The sequence below is a fragment of the Trachemys scripta genome, chromosome 16 (genome assembly GCF_013100865.1).
Source record: "Trachemys scripta elegans isolate TJP31775 chromosome 16, CAS_Tse_1.0, whole genome shotgun sequence".
Taxonomy (NCBI): domain Eukaryota; kingdom Metazoa; phylum Chordata; order Testudines; family Emydidae; genus Trachemys; species Trachemys scripta.
The window spans coordinates 4,710,918-4,736,484 of NC_048313.1; the positions used below are offsets into that span (position 1 = coordinate 4,710,918).

A 25,567-nucleotide genomic window follows, 5' to 3' on the forward strand; every position below is an offset into this window, starting at 1 on the left:
AGTTGAAAGATTCCCAACTAGCTGTGGTCGTCTCCTGCCTGCGTGCCTCAGTTTCCCCAGACCTGGGGAGAATGAGTCAGAAGACTTCCTTTGAAGAAGGCTTTGAAATCCACGCATGAAAAGTGCTGTATAAGTATTCCAACTATATGAAGCCACATCAGTGTGCGAGTGCTAACAAAAGGAAGTTCGGGTACCAGAACAGCGTCTCGGCATGACTCGACCCCTAGGTCACCTGTATTCTAATGGAACAAGCGCTGCTCAGAGCCAGGACTCCTGGGTTCTAACCCCGACTCATTGTGTGACCCCGCGCCTCAGGTTTATCTATCAGGAATAATGACAACGCTCTGATCCGCTCCCCAGCTCACACAGTGTCAGGAAATCAGGATTTTTTTGTTTGGTTTTTTTCAGAGCAATGTTCACCAGGATATTTGAATGTGCGAGGGTATTTCCTACTGCAAAGGTGGAGGTCCAGTCATAACAGGCAGGGCACTTTTGATGCAAGAAAGGGCGCAAATGTAGGCCTACCCCCCAAAATGATAGCCTGCAAGGAAAGCGTTGCAGCTATAGGTTGGCACCTGGCGTGCTTTGCAGGTGGAAGCAAAGAGGCAGGTTAGGATCCTCATTTTATAGCTAGCGTAACCTTGTCCAAGGTCACGCAGTGTCAGACCTGAAAATAGAACCCAGGAGTCCTGGTTCCCAGGCCCCCACCCTTCTCTAAACCCTTGCTCATACCCCCTTTCCCAGCGATCCTGACTCATACTCCTCCCTACCCCCTGGCTCTAACCCCTAAACCGCACTCCTCTCCCAGAAACAGAAGCCAGGAATCCAGATCCCCCCTCACAACCCCTAGGCCCCACTCCCCATCACACCACCTCTTTTCCCCCCCTAAGGCGCAGCTGCAACGATATCAAAAGCAGATCGAGTTCTCAGGCACCCGGTATCCTCTTGCCAAGCTCATCATTATCATAATTCCTCTCCCAACAGATCTTGGCTCCGCACGCCAAAGGAGAGGCAAACTAAGCCGGCTGTGTGTCGGAATCCGTCTGCGCGTGAATGTCCCGGGGGTGGGGGGGAGGAATGGACAGTATGGGGCTGGTCTCCCCAGTTCTCCTGTAACAATAGGCAGATGTTTATCCCTATTTCAGGGAACACATGTTATTTGCCTGATAACTACCCCGCGGGTAATGACAGTAATCAGAAATCGCTGGAAGCCTGTATTCTTCCGAGGCAGTTAATTTGCTTAATTACACACTTGGAAGCTGCATTATTTAAATGGTGATTTATTGCGTGGCTAATCAATGCTATTTTCTGTGCGCTCTGGGTGCGAGGGAGCACGCACATGTGTCGGAATGGAGCAGCCGATGCCCCTTCGATAGGACAAGGGCAGGGAGAGCTGGGGGTGGGGGGGAGATGGAGGAGTCACAATGCCCTCACTGGGCACATATCAGGAACCCCCAAGAGCTGGCCGAATTTGCTGTGGCTGGTCTACACAGAGGATAAGAGTCTACTGCTGCTAGCAGCTAATGAAGTGACTCTTCTAGGGTAATATTTCGGAGCCAGCGACTGGGGCACTGGACTGAGATCTGGATTCTGTTGCCGGCTCGACCGTGGACTTGCTGTCTGATCATGGGCAAACTTGGGGCTCTGTTTTCCCCTCCTGGCCTTTGCCCGCCTTGTCTGTTTAGCTTATAAACTCTCTGGGGCAGATGCGCGGGGGAGAACTTCTGCAGCAGGGCCTGAGAATGCGCTTAATAAAAGTGTGAGCCCTGGCACTAGTAAGTGTTGCCGGTGCACGGGGGGCAGGGCGGGGGGGCTGAACAGAAGACAGACAAGAAACCCCCATTAGTATTTTAAAAGATAATATTAACAATCTCATGGGCTTGGGGCTGGCCCATCTCATGATGTTTCGGGGTCCGACCTGTGATTTTCACCCCTTTAGGGTTGGCCACACTAGGTCAACAGCCCTGCCTTGCCCCATGGGGAGTTAAGTGTGGGTCAGATTTCACGGTGATGGGGGTCAGTATAAATGGAGTATAATCCCTCTTTGCTCCATGATCCATTGGGTTTTTTTTTTCCAGCATTCGTCACTAAGGGCGGGGGGGTCTTGCAGGTGGGCACAGTGGGGGGAGCCCTAATCCTTCTGCTTTCCCGCAGCTTTCAGCTCTTACCTTTGCCGGCGGGGCCAGGCGGGGGGCTCCCTTCGGCCCGCAGCCCCCACGGGGGGTCGCCGTGGTTGGCAAAGTCGCGCATCTTGAGGTAACTGATGGTGAGGCGGACGATGGAGGCTTTGTCCAGCTGGCTGGTAATGGCGCCGGGCAGGGGCAGCATCTTGGCCAGCTCATAGAACTCAAAGTTCTCCTTGCCGCGCCGGGAGCGGGCGGCATTGCGGGACTTCTCCTTCCGCAGGGCCTGCAGACTGGGGGAAGGGGGAGCACACACAGACCGGGGTTAGAGAGCGCAAGGGTTGGGGGTCGGGGGGCTGCTCCCCACCCACCATCTTCCCGACTCAACCAGGCAACACTGGTCCCCCCGCAGCCACCATAGAGGGCACTGCCACTGCCCTCACCCCCCAACCCCCACCCAATGTGCAGCCACCCAGCCTGACTCCCCAATGCAACGCTGCTTTGGAACGTTTTCCGTTGTGGGTGGAGCCATGATGAATTTTTTTCTCCTGATTTTTCGGAAGGGCCCAGACCTCTTGGTACTCAGTAGCCAGAACGTGATGGGCTGGGAAAGAGAATTTGCCTTCCAGGATGTGTGCATAGGGGTACTAAATTGGCAGGGCCTCTGGGGAGCGCAGAAGGGATAAATGAGGAATTTATTGGCCCGTGGGATGCTCAGAGGGTCTGACGCTGGAGGGGAGAACAGAGACCCAGCACCCCAAACGCTAGTCCGCTCATTCTCATTTGCTAGCACCCAGGCACCGGAGCGGAAGTCCACCCTTGCCTCTGGCTCTGGACAGGACACCGTGGCAAGGCGGTCTGAGAGTGGGCTGGTCCTGCTGCTTCCCAGACTGCGTCTGCTCTATGGACTCCAGACCCCCGGCCCGACAACCCGGCCCCTCAAAACAAATTTAAAAAAAATCCCTCGCTTTTTTTTCTTTAAATCACAATTTTGCATCTGGTACCCCCAGCCTTCAGATTCATGGATTTCCCAACCTCCCTTTAAGGGTTTCCTCCTTTTACAGATGGGGAAACTGAGGCCTGGGGCAGCCTAAGCAAACCGCTCAAGGGGCAGTGAATTGAACTTTGGTCTCCTGAAGCCCTACCCACAGCCAAAGAGGGAACGTATTCTCTGAAGCACCAAGGGTGCATCTATACTGCAAAAAACCAAGCCCCCGGCACTGAGCCTCCAAGCCCCCGACTGAGTCAGGTTCACACTACGGGGCTTCAAAGAGCAGTGGAGATGTTCCTGCATGAGCCGGAGCCTGGGCTCCGAAACCCAGAAAACAGGGTGGGTCTCAGCGTCTGGACTCAGCCCGAGTGGGAATGTCTACACTGCAGGCCCCAAGCTAACAGTCACTGCAGGGCGAGGGGTATCTCTGCCACCACCCAGCCCGCTGCAGAGCTGAGCAAATAATGGGTTTTGCGGATCAGGCACCAAATCGACAAATAAAATAAAATTTTAAACCATTTGGTTTGATTCCACCGAAACAAATGTGTGGTTTTTTTTCCCCAAAAATTTTTTGCGTTGAATTAAAAACTTGAAAGAAATTTCAAAACAATTAAAAAACTTCTTGGCCGCTTTGAAAGGATTGTGTTTTGAGTTAGCTGTTTTCAGGCGTTTTTCACCTTTTTCTGTGATTTTTGTTTGTTTGTTTGAGGATTTTTTTTTTTAATTTGGGTGTTTTTCACTCTTGTTTGTGGGGATTTTCGTTTTTTGGGTTGATTTGGGTGTTTTCCACACTCTTCTGTGGCTGCGTGTTTGTTTTTTGTAAAGGCCGATCTGAATTTGAAACGGCATTTTAAAACAAAAGTGTTTTGCAATAAAACCACCTTTTTCCCTCCGCTGAAGCTATTTGCGCCCCGAATTCATGGATCGTTTCGGAGCACAGAGAGCTGCATTTCTCCATGAAAAGTCTGTTGGAAAATTTTTCCTCCGCTCTAGACATGAGCACTGCTGCAGTTGCCAGTCCTGGCTGGGGGGATCCCTAAATGGAAGGGGCTCCCGCTGTGGGGCTGGTGGCATCAGACAAGGGATCCCAGGAGCGGGTGGGACACTCGCTGGCACATTTCCAGTTAGTCCCATGAGGCGGAATATGCAATTCTGGCCATGAGTCGCCCCGGGAGCTGCCGGGACTTGTTTGTCTAGCGTCAAGTCTAGGCTCACGGAACGGCTAATAACCATGGAGCGCTCTGGGTCCTCTCCCCATGAGGACACAACCCTCAGCGACGGCTCCCCAAGGACACCGGGGAAAAATCTCTATGCTTGGCTGCTGTCCAGCCAGCCGAATGGAGGGGGCTGCATTTGTGTGGGATGTTTCAGCCCCAGGGTTTCTCCCTCCAGAGATTTCGTGTGGGAGACCCTGAAAAGCGTCAGAGCGACAGTTCAGTTCAGTGCCAGACGTTTGGAGGCTGGTCCCTGCTACCCCAGAATAAGAAACTGTCAGCAAGCGGGCCTGGGGAAATCCTCACCGTGGGGAGGGGCTGGAAGAGCAAAGGCTGCAGCAGGAGGGGGTACAGCAGGGGGCTAGAAACCAGGACTCCTGGGTTCCATTGCCAACTTAGGGGGAAAGCGTTTAGTGAGTCGAGCAAGGAGGATTTGAGGTCTGGACCTCTGGGGTCTATTCCCAGCTCTGGAAGGAGAGTGGGGTCTAGTGGTTAGAATAGGCGGGACTGGGGGCCAGGACTCCTGAGTTCTATTCCCAGTTCAGGGGCAGGGGGAAGTGGTGTCAAGTGGTTAAAGCAGGGACTCCTGGGTTCTATTCCCAGGCTGGGATGAGAATGAGGACTAGTGGTTAGAATAGGGGAATAGGAGCCAGGACTCCTGGGTTCTAGTCCAGGTCTGGGAAGAGAGTTACTTGGGACAGTTACTTCTCATTGGGCCTCAGTTTCCCTCAAGGACACCACCATCTCCGGGGGGGGAGGTTGTCTGGCTTTATTAACCCACACCTGTACAGTGTTTTCAGACACACAGGTGGAAGGGGCTGTATACGTGCAAAGAATCCATCCTCTTCAGCATCTTACCAGGGCACCGGCTGATTCTTAACCAACAGTCCTTGCAAGAAGTCCCACTCTACGCTAACGCACTTCACCTCATTGCCGAATGGGGCTGCCATCTTTACTGGGGGCGCTGTGCTCCAGATCGGCTGACTTCAGGCAGTCTCTGAGCGGCTGCCTCTGGAGAAGGGCCAGGCGTCCTACAAGAACAAGAGGCGAGAGAGGGTCAGTTCTCTTCCACCCACCAGGGAGCCAATGCACGGATAGAGGAAGCACCTGTTGCCGAAGCCCCAGCTGCTGTTGCCAAGGGCTAGGGGATGATGAAGAAGAGGAGAGACTAGGGTGACCCCTGTGGGAGGCCGTATGGCCTAGTGGATAGAGTACAGGCCTGGGACATGGGAGACCAGGGTTCTAGTCCCAGCTCTGCAGAGTGACCCTGGGGGAGTCCCTTTCTGTGCCCAGTTTCCCATGTCTCTATGAGGAAAATAAGCCCCTCCTTAGATTGTGAGGTCTGTGGGGCAGGGACTGTCTCTCACTTGGTGCTACCATAACTCACGCCAGCTATAGCTACACTAGCACTGCAGAGTGTTCCTAGTTTGCCAGGATAGCTGCACCTTCGCTAGGGGCATTTGCCGGCACTACTGTCAGTCACAGATCCCAGCTCTTCATGCCCTCTGCTATGCAGACCTGGTCCCTGCGCAGGCAGGAGGCTTGGTCCCCAGAACAGGAGTTGCCCACAGGCACATGGCCTAGATAACGGTCGATCACCTGCTCATAGACTATCAGGGTTGGAAGGGACCTCAGGAGGTATCTAGTCCATCCCCCTGCTCAAAGCAGAACCAACACCAGCTAAACCATCCCAGGCAGGGCTTTGTCAAGCCAGACCTTAAAAACCTCTAAGGAAGGAGATTCCACCACCTCCCTAGGGAACCCATTCCAGTGCTTCACCACCCTCCTAGTGAAATAGTGTTTCCTAATATCCAACCTAGACCTCCCCCACTGCAACTTGAGACCATTGCTCCTTGTTCTGCTGGGAGCACATAGGGCATAAGCGAAGATTGCAGGGGTATCCTTCAAGGATAAGCGATGGAGACAGGCACAATCTTTCCTTAGGATAAATGAGGGAGACCACCAGGCTCACTGGACCTCTCACCTCTATGTGAGATCAGAGCAACGCCCCCCTCTTTGACTCTGGAGTCCCCTCTGATGTGGGTACAGACCAGCACATTCACTTATTGGTCTGCATCATGCAGGGAACAGCTGCCAGAGAGGTTAATAATCTTAGACTACTATTATTACAGTAACACCTGAAATCAGGGCCCCATCGGGCCAGGCGCTGCCCAGACACAGACCCTGCCCTGAAGTGCTCACAGTCTAAATACACAAAGGGCCCTGAGAAGATCAGTGGCTGAGCTGGGATGAGAACGGAGGTGTCCAAATTCCCACTCCAGTGCGCTATCCACTAGACCATCACTCAGCTCTTCCCTAGTTCTTCCTCTATTGCAGCATGTGTGGGGGGGGGAGCAGTATGTGTGTGTGCGCAGGGGGTTGTGTTTTCCAGTTCTTTGCCCCCATGGGAGTGCCCGATAGCATGCCCTCTGCTGGTGGTGTTGCCCCATGCATGCCGTCCAGTGGGCTTTTTAATTGCACTCAACGGGATAGAATCACAGGGTGAGAAGGGACCGCAAGGGTCATCTAGTCTAACCCCCTCACAAGGTGCAGATTTGTTGGGTCTAAACCACCCAAGACAGATGGCTCCAGCCTCCTTTTGAAACCTCCAGTGAAAACGATCCCCCCCCCCCTCCAAGGCATCTGTTCCATTGCCCTACTGTTCTTACAGCGAGGGGAGATTTAATCTAGATCGGCTGGGCTGTCGTTTGAACCCACTGCCCCTTGTCCTGCCCTCTGTGGCAGGAGAGAACAACTTTTCTCCATCTTTCTGATGGCAGCTTTCCAAGTATTTGAAGACCGCTATTGTGTCCCCCGTTCATCTCCTCTTTTCCAAACTAACCACACTCAGCTCCTTCAGCCTTCGCTCATACGGCTTGTGTTCCACCCTTCGATCATCTTCGTCGCGCGCGTCTGGATCCTTTCCAGCTTCTCGACATCCTTTCTATACATTGAGGACCAAAACTGGACAGAGGGCTCCAGCTGAGGCCCAACCAGCGCCGAGCAGAGCGGTACTGTCACCTCCCAGGACTTGCAGGCTATGCCTCGGTTCATGCCACCTAAAACGGCACTTGCTTTTTTTTTTTTTTTGCAACAGCATCGCGTTGCTGACTCATGTTGAGGTTGGGATCCATCCACCACCACTCCCAGCTCCTTCTCAGCAGTGCTGCTGCCAAGCCAGTTACCCCCCATTCTGCATTTGGTTTTTCTTCCCTAACAGAAGCACCTTCCGTTTGTCTGTGTTGAATTTCATTGTGTTGTCTATAGCCCAGTTCTCTGAATCTTAGCTCTACCCTCCAAAGGGTTGGCAACACCCCCTACCCCCCGCACCACCACCAGCTTTGTGTCACCTGCAAATGTGGTCAGTCTGCTCTCTCTATACCTACATCCAGGGCATTAATAAAGATGTTAAACAACACCAAACCCGGAACAGATCCCTGGGGAACCCCCCTCGAGACCTCCCTCCAACCCGACATCGTTCCATTAACCGTTACTCTTTGTTTGCAGCTGTTTAACCAGTTATGTATCCACTTAATGGTAGTTCCGCCGAGCCCACATTTCTCCAGCTTAGTTATCAGAATGTCTCGGGGGACTGTGTCAAAAGCCTTGCTGAAGTCCAGGTATACGACATCCACCGCATTCCCCCCCGGCCACCAAACCAGTTACCCTGTCAAAGAAGGGAATCCAGCTGGTTTGGCAGGATTTGTTCTTGGTAAATCCACGCTGGCTGCTAGCGATCACCCCGTCAGCCTGCTGGCATTCGCCAATGGAATGTTTGCTACATGGCTCTAGCAGCTCCCAGGTATCGAAGTCAGGCTGACTGGTCTGTAGTTCCCCGGCTCCCCCTTTTTAAAGATGGGCTTTACGTTGGCCCTTCTCCAGCCTTCCGGGACCTCTCCTGTCACCCATGTGTTTGTATCATCGCCAGTGGCGCTGAGATTTCTTCACCTACTTCCCGCAGTGCCCTGGGTGAACAGCGTCCGGCCCTGCTGATTTGACTTCATTCAAATTGGTCAGAAGATCTGTGACGTGTTCTTTACTTTATCCCGATCTGCCTCCCTTTGCCTTTATTGTCTGTGGTCGTCCGGTCACATGTGATAGACTGAGGCCAGGTGGGCACTGAGCAGTTCTGCCTTCCTATCATCTTCCGTTCCCAGCTCACCTTCTCCACCGAGCAGCGGCCCCACGCTGCCCGTGATCTTTCTTTTTCGCCTGACGTATTTGAAGAACCCCGTCTCGTTGTCTCTAACCTTCCTTGCCAGCGGTAGCTCATTCCTCGCCTGGGCTTTCCTGATCTTGCCCCTACATGCTTGCGCTATTCCCAGGTATATGTCCTTGGTGCCGTGCCCCTCCTCCCTTCCCTGCGTGTATCCCTTTGGGTTTTTAGATCGCTAAAAATTTCCTTGTGCAGCCACATTGGCCTCCTGTGGTTTTTTTTTTTTATCTTTCCTCTGCATCAGAATAGCTTGATGCTGAGCACCTAGCATTACCCCTTTTAGGAACTGCCAGCCCCCCTTCGACTCCTTTTCTGTCCATGGGACCTTGCCTGCTATTTCTCTGAGTCGGTTGCAATCCGCCCTTCTGAAGTCCAGTGTCCTTGTTTTGCTGTTCTCGTGCCCTCCTTCCCGTAGGATCTTGAATTCTATCAGATCCTGATCACTTCCTCCCAAGTTCCCGACCACCTTCGCCTTCCCAACGAATTCATCCCTGTTGGTCAAGACCAGATCCAAAATGGACGACCCCCAAGTTGTTTTCTCGACCTTCTGAATCAGTCCCATCCAGGCGCTAAGAATTAGTGGGATGGATGATGTTTGGCGGTGATAGTCTTCCAAGAGACACCAGGGACCCCTCAGCCTGGGGCCGCGGACGGGAACTCCCAACACCACTACCCTCCTCCTCAGGCCCCCACCCAGGAGTAACGTGGGGGGAGGGGGCCGTTCCAGGGTGATGTTGCCGTGGCAGCCCCAGGAAAGGTCGGGGTGTGGGTAGCAACAGCCACATACCGCTCTCTCTGTATGGGATCAGAAAGGGGGGCCCAGCAAAAAGGGGCAATTTAATACACAGGGGAGAGGCAACATGGCCCAGTGGGCAGAGCACTACGCGGGGACTCCAGAGACCTGGCTTCTAGTCCTATGTGGCATTGAGTATCACAGCCCTGCTCCCTGCCTCAGTTTCCCCTCCCACCCTTTGCCAATGTATACAGTGAACCCTTCGGGGCAGGGGCTGTCTCTCACTCTGCGCCTGGGCAGCATCCGGCATGAGGGGCTCCCAGTTTTCGCTGGGGCCTCCACCATAATAACACTAAGGGACACAGAGAGGTTAAGGCCAGACACCCCTGGGAGTAACCTGGGCGTGGGGGGAAGTTTCAGGCCTTGCTCCTGGCGAGCTGACAAGCCGCCTCAGCATACGGACAGAAGAGGAAGGGTACCAGGGACAGAAAAATCTGACGGAATCTGACTAATTAAGGGTGTCATTAAGGGTTAATTAAAAAAAACCCAATCAGCTGCCACTTACTTGGTATAACTGAGACACGGATCCTGTATAGACATACACACAAGCCCCGCAATAAGAGCGCCAGGGAGTCATACCAGTATAGCTCCAGTGTCTTGGAAATTACCCATCTATCCTAGGAACTTATATGGTGCCCATCACTAGAGTATCTGAGCACCTCATAATCTTTAATGGATTTATCCTCATAACGGCTGTTATCCCCATTTTAAAGATGGGGAAACTGAGGCTCGGAAAGCCTAAATGACTTGCTCAAGATCAAGCAGGAAGTCAGTGGCAGAGCAGAGCATGGACCATGGGTCTCCCAATGTCTAGACTAGAGTCCTAACCACTGGGCCACCCTGCCTCTTGTAGCCAAGCCTTTTGACAATCATGGGGCTGGCTTTCCCCCTCCCCCAAGGGTGGGGGAAAGGGTGGTTAAAGCCCAGAGCTGCACCTCAGGGCTCCTGGTTTCTAACCCACAACCCTGGACAGGACCCTTGGCCTCTCTGTGCCTCAGTTTCTCCCCCATGAGAAAAACGCTCACCTCCTCCCGGGGTGGGTAGGAGCATAATTAATGGTCAAAAACTGCACTTCAGGAGCTGGGGCATAGACCTCCCATCCCACCCCGAAGAGAACCACTGATATCAGTTTGCACAAGGGGTCCAGCCCCGATTCTGTGTCTGCAAAGGGCTTTGGGAGTCACTGGCCAGCAGGGACTAACAGGGAGGGTAAAGGGTTAAAAAGGCACCATGTTGCCCAAGGGGAGACAGGCTCAACCCAACAGCTGCCAGTGGCGAGACCAAGGGGAGCGTCCAGCAAGGGAATAAGCCCTGAGTTTAGGGATCGGATTAGGGCAGGGACCGTCTTTCTGTTCTGTGTCTGTACAGCCCCTCGCACAGTGGGACCGCCTAGGCGCTACCCTAATACATCTAATAGCAATAAAAAGATACAGCCCCTAGCACAATGGAAGCGGCTAGGCGCTACCGTAATACACCTAATAGCAATACAAATGTGCAGGAGCTGGCAAAATGGGGACCTGGTCCGTGACTGGGGCTCCTCAGCGCTACCGTAATACACCAGATGCACAGTGACTAGCATGGACACCAGCAAACACCACAGCTCCTGCTGGGGAGATGCACGTGAGCCAGGTTGGGGGTGGGGTGGGGTGGGGGAAACGGTGGGAGGGATCAAGAGGGGGACGAGAGCCTGAACAGCCCCCCTCCCCCGTGCACACAATCCACAGAGTCAGAACAAGGCTGCGCGGCCGCAAGCACTGTCCACTGCTCCTGGGTTCGAGGTCGAATGGTGAGTCAGTGGCAAAATCCAGCAATCCCGGCTCCCAGCCCCCTGCTCTAACCACTAGCCCCCACTCCCCTCCCAGAGCAGGGGATAGAACCCAGGAGTCCTGGCTCCCAGCCCCCTGCTCTAACCACTAGCCCCCGCCCCCCTCCCAGAGCCGGGGATAGAACCCAGGAGTCCTGGCTCCCAGCGCCCTGCTCTAACCACTAGACCCCACTCTCCTCCCAGAGCTGGGAATAGAACCCAGGAGTCCTGGCTCACAAGCCCCTGCTCTAACCACTAGACCCTACTCTCCTCCCAGAGCTGGGGATAGAACCCAGGAGTCCTGGCTCCCAGTGCCCCTGCTCTAACCACTAGACCCCACTCTCCTCACAGAGCTAGGGAGGGGGTACTCAGGATACAGAGGGTGGAGCGAGCTGCCTCCCCTCTTTTTCTGCCCCTCCCCCAGGCCGAGGTGCGAACTCCCCATTGGCGCCTCACATTTTCTACATCCCACCCGCTGCGTGACCCAGTGAGCCCATGGCCCTGGAGCGGGGGACAGGGGCATTCAACGCAGAGCCAGGGGAGCCCGCGGTATAACTCCAGCCCAGCCCCAACATCCCCCCACGGATGCAAATGCTGAGGCTGCAGCTCCCGCCACTCCTCCCAGCCACCCCCTCTAGGCAGCAGCAGAGAGGAAGCTGCCCCACCCCCCCCAGCGCTGGCAGAAGGGGGCAAGAACTCCCATAAGTAGCTCAGGGCCTTTTCTTTGCCTCTTCCCCTTAAGCCAGATGCCTCAGCTGGAATCGCCCCCGCCCCCAGGGCACATCCCAGCTTGGCCAGGGGCTCCCATGGAGGGACATTCACCCCACCCAGGGCCAACAAGACGGGGGGGAAGCCAGTAAAAATTACCAGGGCCTGGCGGTCTGGAAGGGGGCCCGGGGCCCGGCTCCCCCCCCCCATCTTGTCGGCCCAGTTTAGCCGGTCCACCCTTGCTGGGGGGCCCAAAAAATGTTTTTCACAGGGGCCCAAACCTGCTCTCGGCGGCCCTGACCCCCCATGCTTCTCAGCTCCCCCTGCTCTTGGCTTCAGGCAACCCTCCCAGCGGCTGACGCTCACCAGGAATCCAGGTTGCACCCAACCCCGCCGTGAGCAGCGCCTCCTGCCAGGCTGCTGGTCCTGGTGGCTTGTCTGCCACACGCACCCATAAGTGTCCAAATGTTTCGGGTTTATCCTGGGATCTCAAAGCACTTCACAAAAATGGGTCCAGGGTCACTGCGCCTGTTTTACAGATGGGGAAACTGAGGCACAGTGGGATGTGACTCGCCCTCTTGATAGTGAATCAGGGCAGTGCTCAAAACAGAACCCAGCAGCAATCCTCCTGACTTGCAAGACCATTGATTTAATCTACTAGACACCACCCCCCTCTCAGAATCAGGGACTGGACCCAGGAGTCCTGGCTCCCAGCCCTTCCCTCCTCCCTCCCCACCCCACAGCGCAGGTGCACACATCACAGAGTCTCTCTCTCGCTAACCCTGAGCTCATGTTCCTTCTTTAGATAACCTGAGGCAAGGGGAGGGGGGGGTGCATGAAATTAACTTGGTATGTTAATTTCACATTTTACACTCTAGGCACATGCACGGCCCATCTGGATTTTGATCATTTATGAGAAATTACAAAATTACACTTTAAAAAAGGAACATTTCAGAGTCCGAGCGGGTCTGAGCTGCTTTCCTTCCCCCACGAGCGGGAACTCCCGATCAGAACACCCCCAAACTGGCAGGAACATCAGAATCCAAACGCTATCACTTGCCCTTCACCTCCCAGGCACTCGTATGAGCCCAGTTCTCCATCCACCTGCACCTTGTGCCACCACGGGCACCAGTACAAACTGGGCAGGTGGTGCTCTCCCACCCACTTTGCACTGGTGTATCGTACATGCAAGATCCTCGTCAGCACAAATTGCTCGTTTCTCTCCATAGGATGGCTCCTAACAACCTCCCCCCACCATCTTTGCTGTGATGCCTGAGTGCCTCGCCATCTTTCACGTGGGTACCCTCGCAGCCCCTCTGCGAGACAGGGAAGTGCAGATGGGGAAGCGAGCAGTGCGTCTAGGCTGGTGCCAGCAGTGTAATTCCCAGCTCAAGCGGACATACCCGCGCCAGCTCTGATCAATCCAGTGTGCTAAAAATAGCGTGGTGCGGCAGCGGTATGGCTGGCAGGGGAGGCTAGCTGCTCTGAGCATCTACGCTGGGTTTCAGAAAGGATCGTACTTGGGGCTCACATCACCACGGGTCCACGGCTATATTTAGTGTGCTAACTCGATCAGAGCTAGCCCGGGTACGTCTACTCCTCCAGCTCCCGCATAGACATATCCAGAGAGACTAAGGGATTGTCTACACAGGCGAACTGAACAGAACAGCGCCCTTCCAAAGTAGAGTAATTATTATTTTATTGCTACTAGGTGTATTACGGCTGTCCCTAGGAGCCCCAGTCATGGACCAAGAGCCCATTGTGCCAGGCACTGTACAAACACTGAGCAAAGAAGACGGTAGGTTTTGTTTTGATAAATCCCTGCAAAATTTTTGACAACAATCGACACATTCCAGCAAAAGATTCCGGTCGAATCAGCACTTCCCAGCAGCAGAATGCAGTACAACCAACTCCAGTCCACACCGACCCCCCTGAGACGGCAATATCTCTATCAGCGAGGCAGATCCTTTCAGGAAAGGTCAAGGTGCAACTGGAACCCCAACCCCAGAGTCAGCCTTCGGGGTCCCAGCCAGCCACGCCAACACCACGGAACACGTCCAAGCTGACAGCAGGAAACACACAGAGCTGGAATAAGCTTCAGCCCCCTTGGGGGAAGTTGGAGCGACTGTCACAGCAAGAGGGGACTGAGAGTTAGGACCAGAGAAACAGAGCGAGATTTCTGACCATCTCAGTGCACTCAGGTTCCAGGCAGGACTCAGGGCGATAAAGTTGGTCCCAGTTTATACCCAGAGTAGCCCTATTATTATTATTAGTTATTTGCATAACCACAGCATCTAGAAGCCTTAATCAGAGATCAGGACCCCATTGTGCCATGAGCTATACATACTAATTGCTATTAGGTGTATTACGGTAGACCCTTGACACCCCCAGTTCATGAAGCAGGACCCCATTGTGCCATGCGCTATGCATATTAATTGCTATTAGGTGTATTACGGTAGCACCTTGGCACCCCAGTCATAAATCAGGACCCCATTGTGCCATGAGCTATACATACTAATTGCTATGAAGTGTATTACGGTAGCCCCTTGGCACCCCCAGTCATGCAGCAGGACCCCATTGTGCCGTGCGCTATGCATACTAATTGCTATTAGGTGTATTATGGTAACACCTGAGAGCCCCTGCCTTGGAGCAGGACCCCACTGTGTACATTTTAACACTGTTAGGTGTATTACGGTAGCACCTAGGCACCCGAGTGATGGACCAAGCCCTCGTGCCAGGGGCTGTACAAACACAGAACACAAAGACAGTCCCTGCCCACAAGACCTTCCTTCCAGTCAGGCTTTGTCCATACAAAAAAGTGGTCCCACCTTAACCGCCCCAGTCTGGACAATAAGAGCACCAGAAGAATACCACCATGCTAACCAGCCGAGTAATGGAGGCTCTGAGAGGCAAAGGCATCCTTTAAAATCTGGAATTCAAATCCTACCAAAGATAAGAGGAGGGAACACGAACTCCAGCAGGGTAAGTGTAAAAGGATAATGAAGCAGGTCAAGAAAGAATTTGAGAAGCAACTTGCTAAAGACGCAAAAACTAACTGTCAGAATTTTTTTTTCTAAGTACATCAGAAGCAGGAAGTCTGCCCAACAATCAAGAGGGGCCATCGGATGATGGAGGTGCTAAAGGAGCACGCAGAAAAGACAAGGCCATTGCAGAGAAGTTAAATGAATTCTTTGCATCAGTCTTCACTGCAGAGCATGTGGGGGAGAGCCCCACATCAGAGCTATTCTTTTGGGATGACAAATAAGAACATGAGAATGGCCATACTGGGTCAGACCAACAGTCCAGTATCCTGTCTTCCAACAGTGGCCAGTGACAGATGCTTCAGAGGGAATGAACAGAACAGGGGAATTATCGAGTGATCCATTCAGTCCCGACTTCTGGCAGTCAGAGGTCTAGGGACCGTATGGGGTACCATCGCACACTGATGTGTCAATAGAAGTGGTTTTACAACAAATTCAGAAATTAAACACTAAAAAGTCACCAGGACCAAATGGGATTCACCCAAGAGTTCTGAAGAAACTCAACTATGAATCTGCAGAACTACTCTCTGTAGTACGTAACCTATCACTGAAATCAGCCTCTGTACTGGTGGATAGCTAATGTAATGCTAATTTTTTTAAAAAGGCAATTACAGGCCGGTGAGCCTAACTTCAATACTGAGCAAACTGGTAGAAGCTATACTACAGAACAGAATTCTCAGACACATAGATAAACATGATTTGTTGGGGAAGAATCAACATGGTTTTTGTAAAAGGAAATCGTGTCTCACCAATCTATTAGAATTCTTTGAGGGGGTCAACAAACATGTGGACAAGGGGGATCCAGTCGACATAATGTACTTGTACTTTTAGAAAGCCTTTGACAAGGCCCCTCACCAAATGCTCTTAAGCAAAGTAAGCAGTCATGGGATAAGAGGGGAAGGTCCTCTCATGAATCAGTAACTGGTTGAAAGATACAAAACAAAGGGTAGGAATAAATGGTCAGTTTTCACAATAGAGAATTAAACAGTGGGGTCCCCCCAAAATCTGTTCTGGGACCTGTACTGTTAACATATTCATTAATGATCTGGAAAAGGGGGTGAACAGTGAGGTGGCAAAGTTTGCAGATGACACAAAATTATTCAAGATAGTTAAATCCAAAGCCGACTGCAAGGAGTTAAAAATGGATCTCACATAACTGGGTGATGGGGTAACAAAATGGCAGATGAAATTCAACATTGATAAGTGCAAAGTAATGCATTTTGGAAAAAAATAATCCCAACTATATATACATAATGATGGGCTCTAAATCAGCTGTTACCACTCAAGAAAGATCTTGGCGTCATCGCGGATAGTTCTCTGAAAACATCTGTTCAATGCGCAAAAGAGACAACTAAAGAGGGATATGATAGGGGTCTATAAAATCATAAATGGTGTGGAAAAAGTGACTATAGAAGTGTTATTTACCCTTTCCTGCAATACAAAAACCAGGAGTCATCCAAGGAAATTAATAGGCAGCAGGTTCCATACAAATAAGAGGACGTATTTTTTCACACAATGCACAATTAACCTGTGGAACTCATTGCCATGGGATGTTATGATGGCCAAAAGTATAAATAACTTTCTGCTTTACACTAAAGCAATTTGGTTCCAAAGTGATTTGATGTGATGGCGACTATGCTCACTCCTACTCGAATTTCCATTATTACACAGTTCGGCGGTAGCACAAGCAGAAGATGCAGACTGGTTGGAGATTGTGACTCAGGACTCTGCTTTCTTAAGCGTTTGTCTCACGCATATACACCCCAGCTCACCCTTTCATTAGCAGCTGATGATGTTGGAATTTTGATGAACCCTTTTTTCCCTGAAAAATGTAGATTTATCAAACCGAAAACGCTCTCGGGAAAGGGTCGGTTTTGATTAATTTCCCAACTTAAAAAAAAAGTTGGAAAAAGTTCCAAAATTGTCAAAACACACCATTTTGACATTTTCTGAACAAAAAGTTTCAGGTTTTCATTTCGAAACCTAACTTAATTGACACTGTTCCAGAAGATTCAAGAAGGATGGCTGTGATGGTTTGGATATGCGTCAGGGATGGACGCAGATAGGATACCATACATGGTGATACTGATCAGAGTGCAAGGAACTAGAAATAGAGGAAGACCAAGGATGCGCTGGATAGAGATGGTGAAGAATGACACAGAACAAAGGGGTTTAAAGATAAACAAAGCCGTAAAACCGGTACTATGAGGAGAGATTAATAAGACTGGTGACTTTTCAGCTTGGAAAAGAGACAACTAAGGGAGGCTATGATAGAGGTCTATAAAATCATGACTGATGTGGAGAAAGTAAATAAGGAAGTGTTATTTACCTCTTCTCCTAATACAAGAACGAGGGGCCACCCAATGAAATTAATAGGCAGCAGGTTTAAAACAAACAAAAGGAAGTATTTCTTCACACAACGCATAGTCAACCCATGGAACTCCTTGCCAGAGGATGTTGTGACGGTCAAGACTATAACAGGGTTCAAAAAAGAACTAGATAAGTTCATGGAGGATAGGTCCATCGATGGCTATTAGCCAGGATGGGCAGGAATGTGTCCCTAACCTCTGTTTGCCAGAAGCTTGGAATGGGCCGACGTGGGATGGATCACTTCTGGTCACTCCCTTTGAAGCACCTGGCATTGGCCACTGTCACAGACAGGTTACTTGGTCTGACCCAGCATGGCCGTTCTTATGTACAGACAGAAAGTGATTGAAAGACTTCATTCGGCCCCATTGTCGCTGTTAAACTGATGGATGGGAATCAAAGACAAAGAAGAGAGAGACACACACAAAAAAGGCAAAAAATTGTAACAAAATATTTCAGTGACCCAAACAGAATTCTTTTGTTTGTTTGTTTTGCATTGTGGAAATTTTTGAGATTTTGACTTTTTGTCCCAACTGAGAATGATTTTTTTTTTTTTTAATCTAGGAAATTCTCAGGAGACGGGAAAACCGTTCCCCACCCAGCCCCAATTAGCAGTGTTGTCAAACCCAAACTGTCAAAGGGCATGAGCCTGCCCAGATAAAATGCTGAGACCAGCTTAAAAAAATCCTGAGATTTAAAATAAATAAATAAAGAAGAACATAAGAACGGCCATACTGGGTCAGACCACAGGTCCATCTAGCCCAGTCTCCAGTCTTCCGACAGTGGCCAATGCCAGGTGCTTCAGAGGGAATGACCAGAACAAGTGATCAATCCCACGTCGGCCCATTCCCAGGTTCTGGCAAACAGAGGCTAGGGACACGATCCCTGCCCAACCTGGCTAATAGCCATTGATGGACCTATCCACCATGAACTTATCTAGTTCTTTTTTGAATAAATCCAGGGTTCTTTTTATGTGCCTTCTGGGTTTTGTGCCTTTAGGAATGACGTTTTCAACATTTTCTCTGACACCCTAAGGGCTAGAAACTTGCTTCTTTTTCTAAATGAAAGTTGAGATTCTCACGTCATGGCGTAATTTCAGGAGCTGGGATTTTAAGAGGGAAGGAGCAGCGGCAAAATATCAGATTCATCACCAAGAAAGGTCCCGTTGTCATACAAATGTCCTTGGCAGCATAACTGACAAGGTGGTGGGGCTGCGCCTTTAAGAACGGAGAACCCAGTTTTGCCAGGGACCAAGGACTTTCAACACCTGTTCTGGAAAGGATTGAGAGGTCAGAGTGGGGACACAACTCAACAAGAGCTCCCAGTGCGATGCTGGGGTGAAAAGGGCCAATGTGATCCTTGGATGTTTAAACAGGGAAATAGTAAGTAGAAGAGGGGATGCGATTGCCCCTCTGCATACAGGCTGGGTGAGACCGATACTGGATACTGCAGTCAGCTCCGGTGACCGATCCGAGGGCTGGAGAAAAGGTCTGATAGCAAGAGTCTGACAGAGCCTGATCTCTTTAGTTTATCAAAGGGAAGATTGAGAGGATGTTTGATTATAGCGTTTCAGCACCTTCATGGGGAGACAATCCCGGGTACTACAGCGCTCTACAATCTAGTGGAGGAAGGCAGAACAAGAACTAGTGCCTAGAAGCTGAAACCAGACAAATTCAGGTTAGAAATAAGGCTCACGCATTTAACAAGGAGGGCAGGTGGAATCAACTCCCAAGAGAAGCGGTGGGTTTTCCATCTCTCGCTGGCTTCAGATCAAGACAGGGTGTGTTTCTGGAAGAGAAACATTAGTCCAACACAAGTGACTGGGCTCAAAACTGGGGTAACTGGACGGGGGGCAAAGAACCTAACTAGTTTGAAGACAGGGCTTGATAAATTCATGAACAGGATTATACAATGGGGTTGCCCATGACTGTACTCAATGACCCAGGAGGTCTCTTCCAGTCCTATGTATCTATGACTTCTCTCGCCTGGGCTATTTAGGAGGTCAGAGTAGATGTCTTCTGGCCTTAAACTAAATGAAACTACAGTAGGCATCTTGCACCGGGGCAGAACTGGGACCTACAGGTGAGCTGCCAATCACAAGAGTTTCACTTCCTGTTACCTGGAAAGCACTGCCAATGATCTCCACCGTAAGGACCCTGCTACAAGCTGCAATCCATGGCGCTGGTGCCACTAACACTCTAACGAGCTGTGCGAACTCTCGGCCACTTTTTGCTACAGACCCCCAGAGTTACCACGAAACGGGACCGCTCAGAAACAGGATATTTGGCTAAGAGTTTTGCGGCCGGTGGATCCTGAAAGCCGAGGGCCAGAAGTCACTCTGAAAGGTGCTGCCCTCTGTGAAAAGCCCACGTCTTATAAGCCACCAACTCCTCGTCATCACCTTTACAGGCAGGCTCAGCAGAGAGGCCGAAGAGAAGACGGAGCTCCCTTTATGGGGCAGGGTGAAGGGAAAAGGGGTATGTGAGGTTTGCCCAGCCTGTACCCGCTCTGAGAATCAAGAGAGAGAATCCATACTTCGAGTCCACAATGCAGCACCTTTCCCCAGGTGTTTTTTTATTATTATTAATTATTATTATGGGGCTCCGATTCTCCCATCAGCCTACGCCCTTGTGCATTCACACCAGTGCAAAGCAGGGGCATTTTGCACTAGCATAAGCACGGGGCAGAGCGATGGACAGATAGGGACTGTACAAACCGTCCGATGCCCTAGGAGGCAGAGCGAAGCGTGAACAGCATCCGGCAGAGTTTATTCTCTATCACCACAGTGTGGGCGTGAGGCACTTTCAGTAAAAACCACACCTCAGGTGCATGAATGAAACAGCCCGTTATCTTCACACACAAACCTTTCCCATCCAACGCGTTTCCCACCAGCCCCAAATTTGTTGCAAGGAGAAAATTAAAAAAAAAAAAAAGACTCTGGTAACAACAAGGCAAGAAGCTAGAAGCGTTGGAGAGAGATCTTTCTAAAAGCCCCTAATTGCAAAAATATTAGCATAAACTATGACATGAATTTAGCTCAATTACGGCAGGCTCCCGCACGGGAGTTATAATTAAAATCCACAGCATTCGGTACAAACCTGCAGAGGTTAAGAAGAGTTCTTTTTCAAGTCAGGGGAACTCAAAATCTCTGTTTTCCCATCAGAAATACCACAGGACACGTTTCCAGTCAGTGAAGCGATAGATCTTTTGCACAGATTATTTTCAGGAAGACTTTCCCCAAACAGCAGGGAAGAGAGAGAATATTTTTCCTTTTTTTTTTTAAATCATCATCTGCTAGGAACTTAAACCGAAGCTAGTGCTGGGTTACCAAGACTCTCTTCAATCTGTTTGTAACAATGCCTAGGAACCACACATCTGATTAATTAGCATTAGGATGGCATCTATAGATCCCAATCATAATAAGTGGAAGCTTAGGTCAGGAAGTACTTTTAAAAACATGCTGAAGTGTTGGGATTAAAAAGGGGGTGAACTAGAAAATTTTAATGGCTTTGAGATTGTTCCTCGTTTAAATTAAACACCGGTTTGTTCATTTGGGTTTTTTAAATAAACCAAGGCTGGCTTGCAGGTAACACAAACACAACAAACAGCTGCTGGGCATCTGAGCAGGGGTTGCAGAATGGGAAACTGACCGATCTGCTTTCACTGCCACAAACTCATGTAAAGATAAAATGTCCAAACTGCACCTTGGAGAAATCTGGCCTCACGTGTCCACAGCAGATTCATTCCCAGACAGCATCTGCTGCTACCAATCGTGCCTGCCAGGCCTGCATGCGCCCCTCGGCCACCCTGGTGTGAGCCAGACCCAGCCGCCACATCTGCCTCTGCGTTTGGGGCTCGTCTCCCGGTGCCCTTGCCACCAGCCTGCAGATCTCTCTCCAGCACGAAGCACGCCTCCCTCCAGGCCCGGGTGCTTGGATGCAGAAGACAGCGAGGTTTGGGAGAGGTGTTTTGCTTTCCCCCAGCATAACACCAGCCTCCACCCGCCTGCAGCCACAGACCTGCTCTGGCCCACGTCCTCGCCACACGCACACATGCATACCGATCCAAACGCACGCCCCACCGCACTCGCACCCTCTCGCACATACCAATCCAAGCCCACACCTCTCACGCATATCAAATTGAGCTCATCAATAGGAAGGCTGCTTTGTGCATACCAATGCCAGCCTGCCACTAGCAACACAGGCCACAGGCGGACGCTGGAGAGGGGCTTGGGGCGATCAGTTCCATCTTTTAAACTCCCCGACTCGGGTTTTTTCCCCCCGGTGGGGGTGGGGGTGTTGATATTTGTCCACCAGCTTGTTGTTTGGTGGCTGGAGGGTTTGCAGAAGGTGCAAGGCTATGGAGAAGCATTAGGAAAAACTAGGTGCAAAATCTGAGATCATGGAGCCGTCCCCATGAGCCACGCGCCACGTTCCACCCTGGGAGTTCGCAGCCCCATAGACTAGACCTCATGGGAGGACTTGGGAGGGGGAGGGAGTAAGGGAGGGTGGCAGAGGCCCATGTGCGTGATCAAAAAATGTCCTCCCTCGACTCAAACTGGGCAGCAGAGAAGGGCCCCCTTTGATGCAATAAGGCTCCAACTATTAAAGCAAAACTCAAAGGTTTTTAATAAAGATTCCCCAGGACAGTCAGGAGGAGATGGGGACAGGCTACGGTGTCCCCTTGGGGATCTACACCAGACCACTCCGATCTGGTACACCGGCTTGGCTGGATCTGCCTTCCACAGACAGCAGGGCTCCTGGGGCCCATTACAATCCTTCCTCCCTGGCCTGGGGGATTTTTGTAGCAGCCAGCAGCAAAACTACGCACCCCCGCCCCATCCTCCATTTCCAGCCGCACGCTCTGCCTCCGGCAGCATCCCCGGGAGCAAAGATCCTGCCCACAGACTCACAGCTGGTCTTTCTATGGCTGTTGCATGAAACTGAATAGACCCCGGCTGGCTCCCACATTGCTGCATTACCTTATGCCCTCAGATCCACTCCCCCCCACCCATTGCCACTTGAGCTCAAGGAGAATCACCCTAGGCTCTCAGCAGTATGGGGGCTATGACCCACGGCTGAGCTGTGCCATATACACACGCTAGCTGAGTCATTGCCACAAACATGCCGGTCACATCCATAGCAACTCCCCCACCGAGGATCTCCAAGCACTGGATACACAGCAGCAAAGCCACACAGCCACCCTACGGGGTTAGGCGGGCATCCGTGCTTCACAACTCAGGAAACAGTAGGAACAGACTATGTGACTGGCCCAAGGTGTCACAGCGAGGCCAGTGACAGAATCTAGAATAGAACCCAGGAGTCCTGACTCCCAGCCCCCCACTGCTGTAAGCCCCCATACCCCCCACCCCCAGGGCTGAGAACAGAACCCAGGAGTCCTGACTCCCAGGCCCCACTATTGTAACCACTGGACCCCACACCCTTCCCAACGCCTCCTTGTCTAGTCCTCTCACCTCTTTTGGGTAATAAAAGGGGTCCATTTTCAAACGCAAAAATGGCAGCCGAGTGCCAAACTCCCCGTGACTTTCAGAGGTGTCAGGCACCAAGCAGGGGAAAATCTCCCTGGAAATTCACATCCGGTGGGGAGAAAAGTGCCCTGGACTTTCAAGAGGGCCCTAGAAGAGGGTGGTAGCTGTTGGGCATTTGATCAGGACTAGCAGGTAGTGGGGCAGGGGTGGAGGGGAGCCCAGATTAAGCTCTGGAGATTAGATTGTGGAGACCAGCCCTGGGATGGACTTGGTAGAATCCAGCATGTCTTCCCTGGTTCTAGGACAGACAAGCCCCAGGCCCGGCCAGGCACATTCTCTGTGTCCTTCTCTCCAATCCCAACCAGGCTCTCTGTCCTTTTACCACCGCTGGGAGCGGCAGCTGGACAAATTCAGACAGGAACCAGGGTACGCGTTTGTAACTGGAAAGGGTAATTAACCCAAGGAACAGCCCCCCCTCGGGGCAGGGTGGATTCTCTACTGCTCTGAGTCTACGGTGAGATGGGACGTCTCTTTCTAAACGCTCAGCTCTAGCTCGCCCCCCAGATCGGGGCTGGATGCAGGGATCACCGGGTGAGATTCCCTGGCCTGCGTGATGCAGGAGGTCAGATCAGAATGGTCTCTTCCAGCACAGAACAGTCAGATCTTGGCATTTCCTTTCCAGAGCCAAAGCTGAGAAACCCAGCAACCCGGGCGCAGTATTATCCCACCACGGGTCTCTCTGCGGCCGGGGAGAAGACCCCAGACTCCTGGAGCGAGCGTTGATGCTTTGCCAACCCCAGAGTGTCAAACTCTGGCCAAATAGGCTGGGCAAAGCGCTGGAGAACAGTGTGTTAGGGGTCAAGTATCAGAGGGGTAGCCGTGTTAGTCTGAATCTGTAAAAAGCAACAGAGGGTCCTGTGGCACCTTTGAGACTAACAGAAGTATTGGGAGCATAAGCTTTCGTGGGTAAGAACCTCACTTCTTCAGATGCAAGAACCTCACTTCTTCAGATGCAAGTGTGTTAGGGGATGATCCCAAACTGCCCCCCTCTGGGATCCACCTAGGACAGCTCCCCCTACCCCCCATTAGCCCTACATTTCTTCTCACCCCCTGCACTCCAGCGGGACTACATCACAGCCTCACTCGCTCCCAGCCATGGGGGGGCCGCCCTCCTTCCACAGCCCAACAGTCCCACAGCTTCAACAGATCGGGGGGGATCAGTGGCAGAGAACCCAGGATTCTGACTCAGTCTCTCTCCACCTTCCGCCCCAGATGGGCTAGGGAAGCGGGCGCGAGTCCGGGGAACGGGATGGATGGAGTGGTGGGGGGACGAGGTTTGTGGCTATAATGGCCGAGACCCTGCATGGGGAGCCAGCCGCCCAGATTAAAGAGCCAGAGAGAACCACAGGGTCGGTCTGTGTCCGGCCACCTCCAGAGAGACAATCCCCTTTATCATCAGCCCAGTCCTGCCCTGAACATGTTTGCTGAGCAGAAGGCCCAGGGCATAGCAGGTAACCAGCCAGCCTGCCAACTGGCCTTCAGGCATCAGAGCAGACGTGGCTTCGAGCGTAAGGCATAAGTGGGCTGAGACGACATCTCTGAACGAGGTTTGGAAGAGGGACGCCCCAAGCCGTGCCCTGAGCTCTGCCATGGCAGATCCTTGGTATCTCCAGCACTGGGAGACAGCTGATCTCTGGCCGGCTCTGCACTCCCAGGGAAGTAGAGGGGCCCGGAGCTCAGAGCAGGGCTGGGGCTCTGGGCTCAAACCCTCACTGTCTCCAAGCCTCCCTCCCCCCATATATATATATATATACACCCCAAGCACAATGCTCAGTCACTAAACCCCTTGCCCTGAATCTTTGCTCCCATAGCGGATCCAGCCCTTCGCCCAGCACAGAGAGAGAGAATAGGGGATTCATATTCAAAGCCAAAAACAGTCCTGCTCCCCCTGCCCCCCGCCCACATCCACAGCCAGATGGGGAGGGGAAGATGCCAATCCAGAATCCAACGGGGCAGAGCTGGGCTCTCCCCCAACATCCAGGGGGAGAAGTGGGGGGGTAGGGGAGAAAGTTTCCCAGATCAACAGCTGCACATCAGTACTGATCATGGAGCGGGGGGGAGGGGGCGGGGGGGTTGCACTCCACAGGATGTGGCAGAGCAGGTCTCTTTGCAGGGGCGGGGGCTCTGTTGCCCTCTCCCTCCCTCCCTCCCAGGGCAGCAGTTGAGTGTGGCAGGAGCTGGGGTGGAGGGTTTTATGGGATGAAGGTGCATGGCATGGAGACAGAGGTGGGTGCACTGAGGCAAGCAAAGGGTGGTTTAGATAGCAGGAGGAGGCCAGGTCTATATGCAGGGGAGGCCAGGTCCATTTCATGCGAATACCCTGACCCAGAGCCCCCTCCTCCCAGCTAAAGTTAGGGGACCCACAGGTTAGGGCATTCCCCCCTCCTCCCGGTTGCTGTCACTGTCATGTGCTCTGGAGCCAGGTAGGAGCAGTCCCTCACCAGCCCTTGACAGACCCCCCTGAACCTGCACACATACCCCCTCCAGGCCCCCATGCACCCCAACACAGGTGCATCCCTACCTGGCTCCCCCAACAGATATGAACCCTATAGAACCCTCTGCCTACATATTCAGCCCACAGATCCCCCCACTCATGCACTCCCTAGACCTCCTCATCCATGCACCCACTGCCCTGCACACTCAGCCCCCGCTCTATGCAGACCCTCCTCAACTCTCATACACCCAATACCTCATCATCCATGGGACCCCCACAACCCCGGCTATGCACCCGACCCCCATTCAGCTCCCTGCACCCCCTTTTA

General features: G+C 52.1%; 1 protein-coding gene across 2 annotated transcripts in view; it reads right to left on the reverse strand.

The window, feature by feature from the left end:
• Positions 1–25,567, reverse strand: part of NPAS1 (neuronal PAS domain protein 1) — a 97,946-nt gene that overhangs the window by 71,786 nt on the left and 593 nt on the right. The window contains exons 1-3 of one of the 2 annotated variants that reach the window (XM_034792863.1): positions 20,962–21,062; positions 5,187–5,359; positions 2,169–2,416 (exon numbers count right to left, since the gene is read on the reverse strand). In XM_034792863.1, coding sequence (XP_034648754.1) covers positions 2,169–2,416; positions 5,187–5,278 — 340 coding nt within the window. In that variant the 5' untranslated portion in view covers positions 5,279–5,359; positions 20,962–21,062. Of the gene's footprint in view, positions 1–2,168; positions 2,417–5,186; positions 5,360–20,961; positions 21,063–25,567 lie in introns of those variants that run through there. The other variant, XM_034792862.1, reaches the window with a different exon arrangement.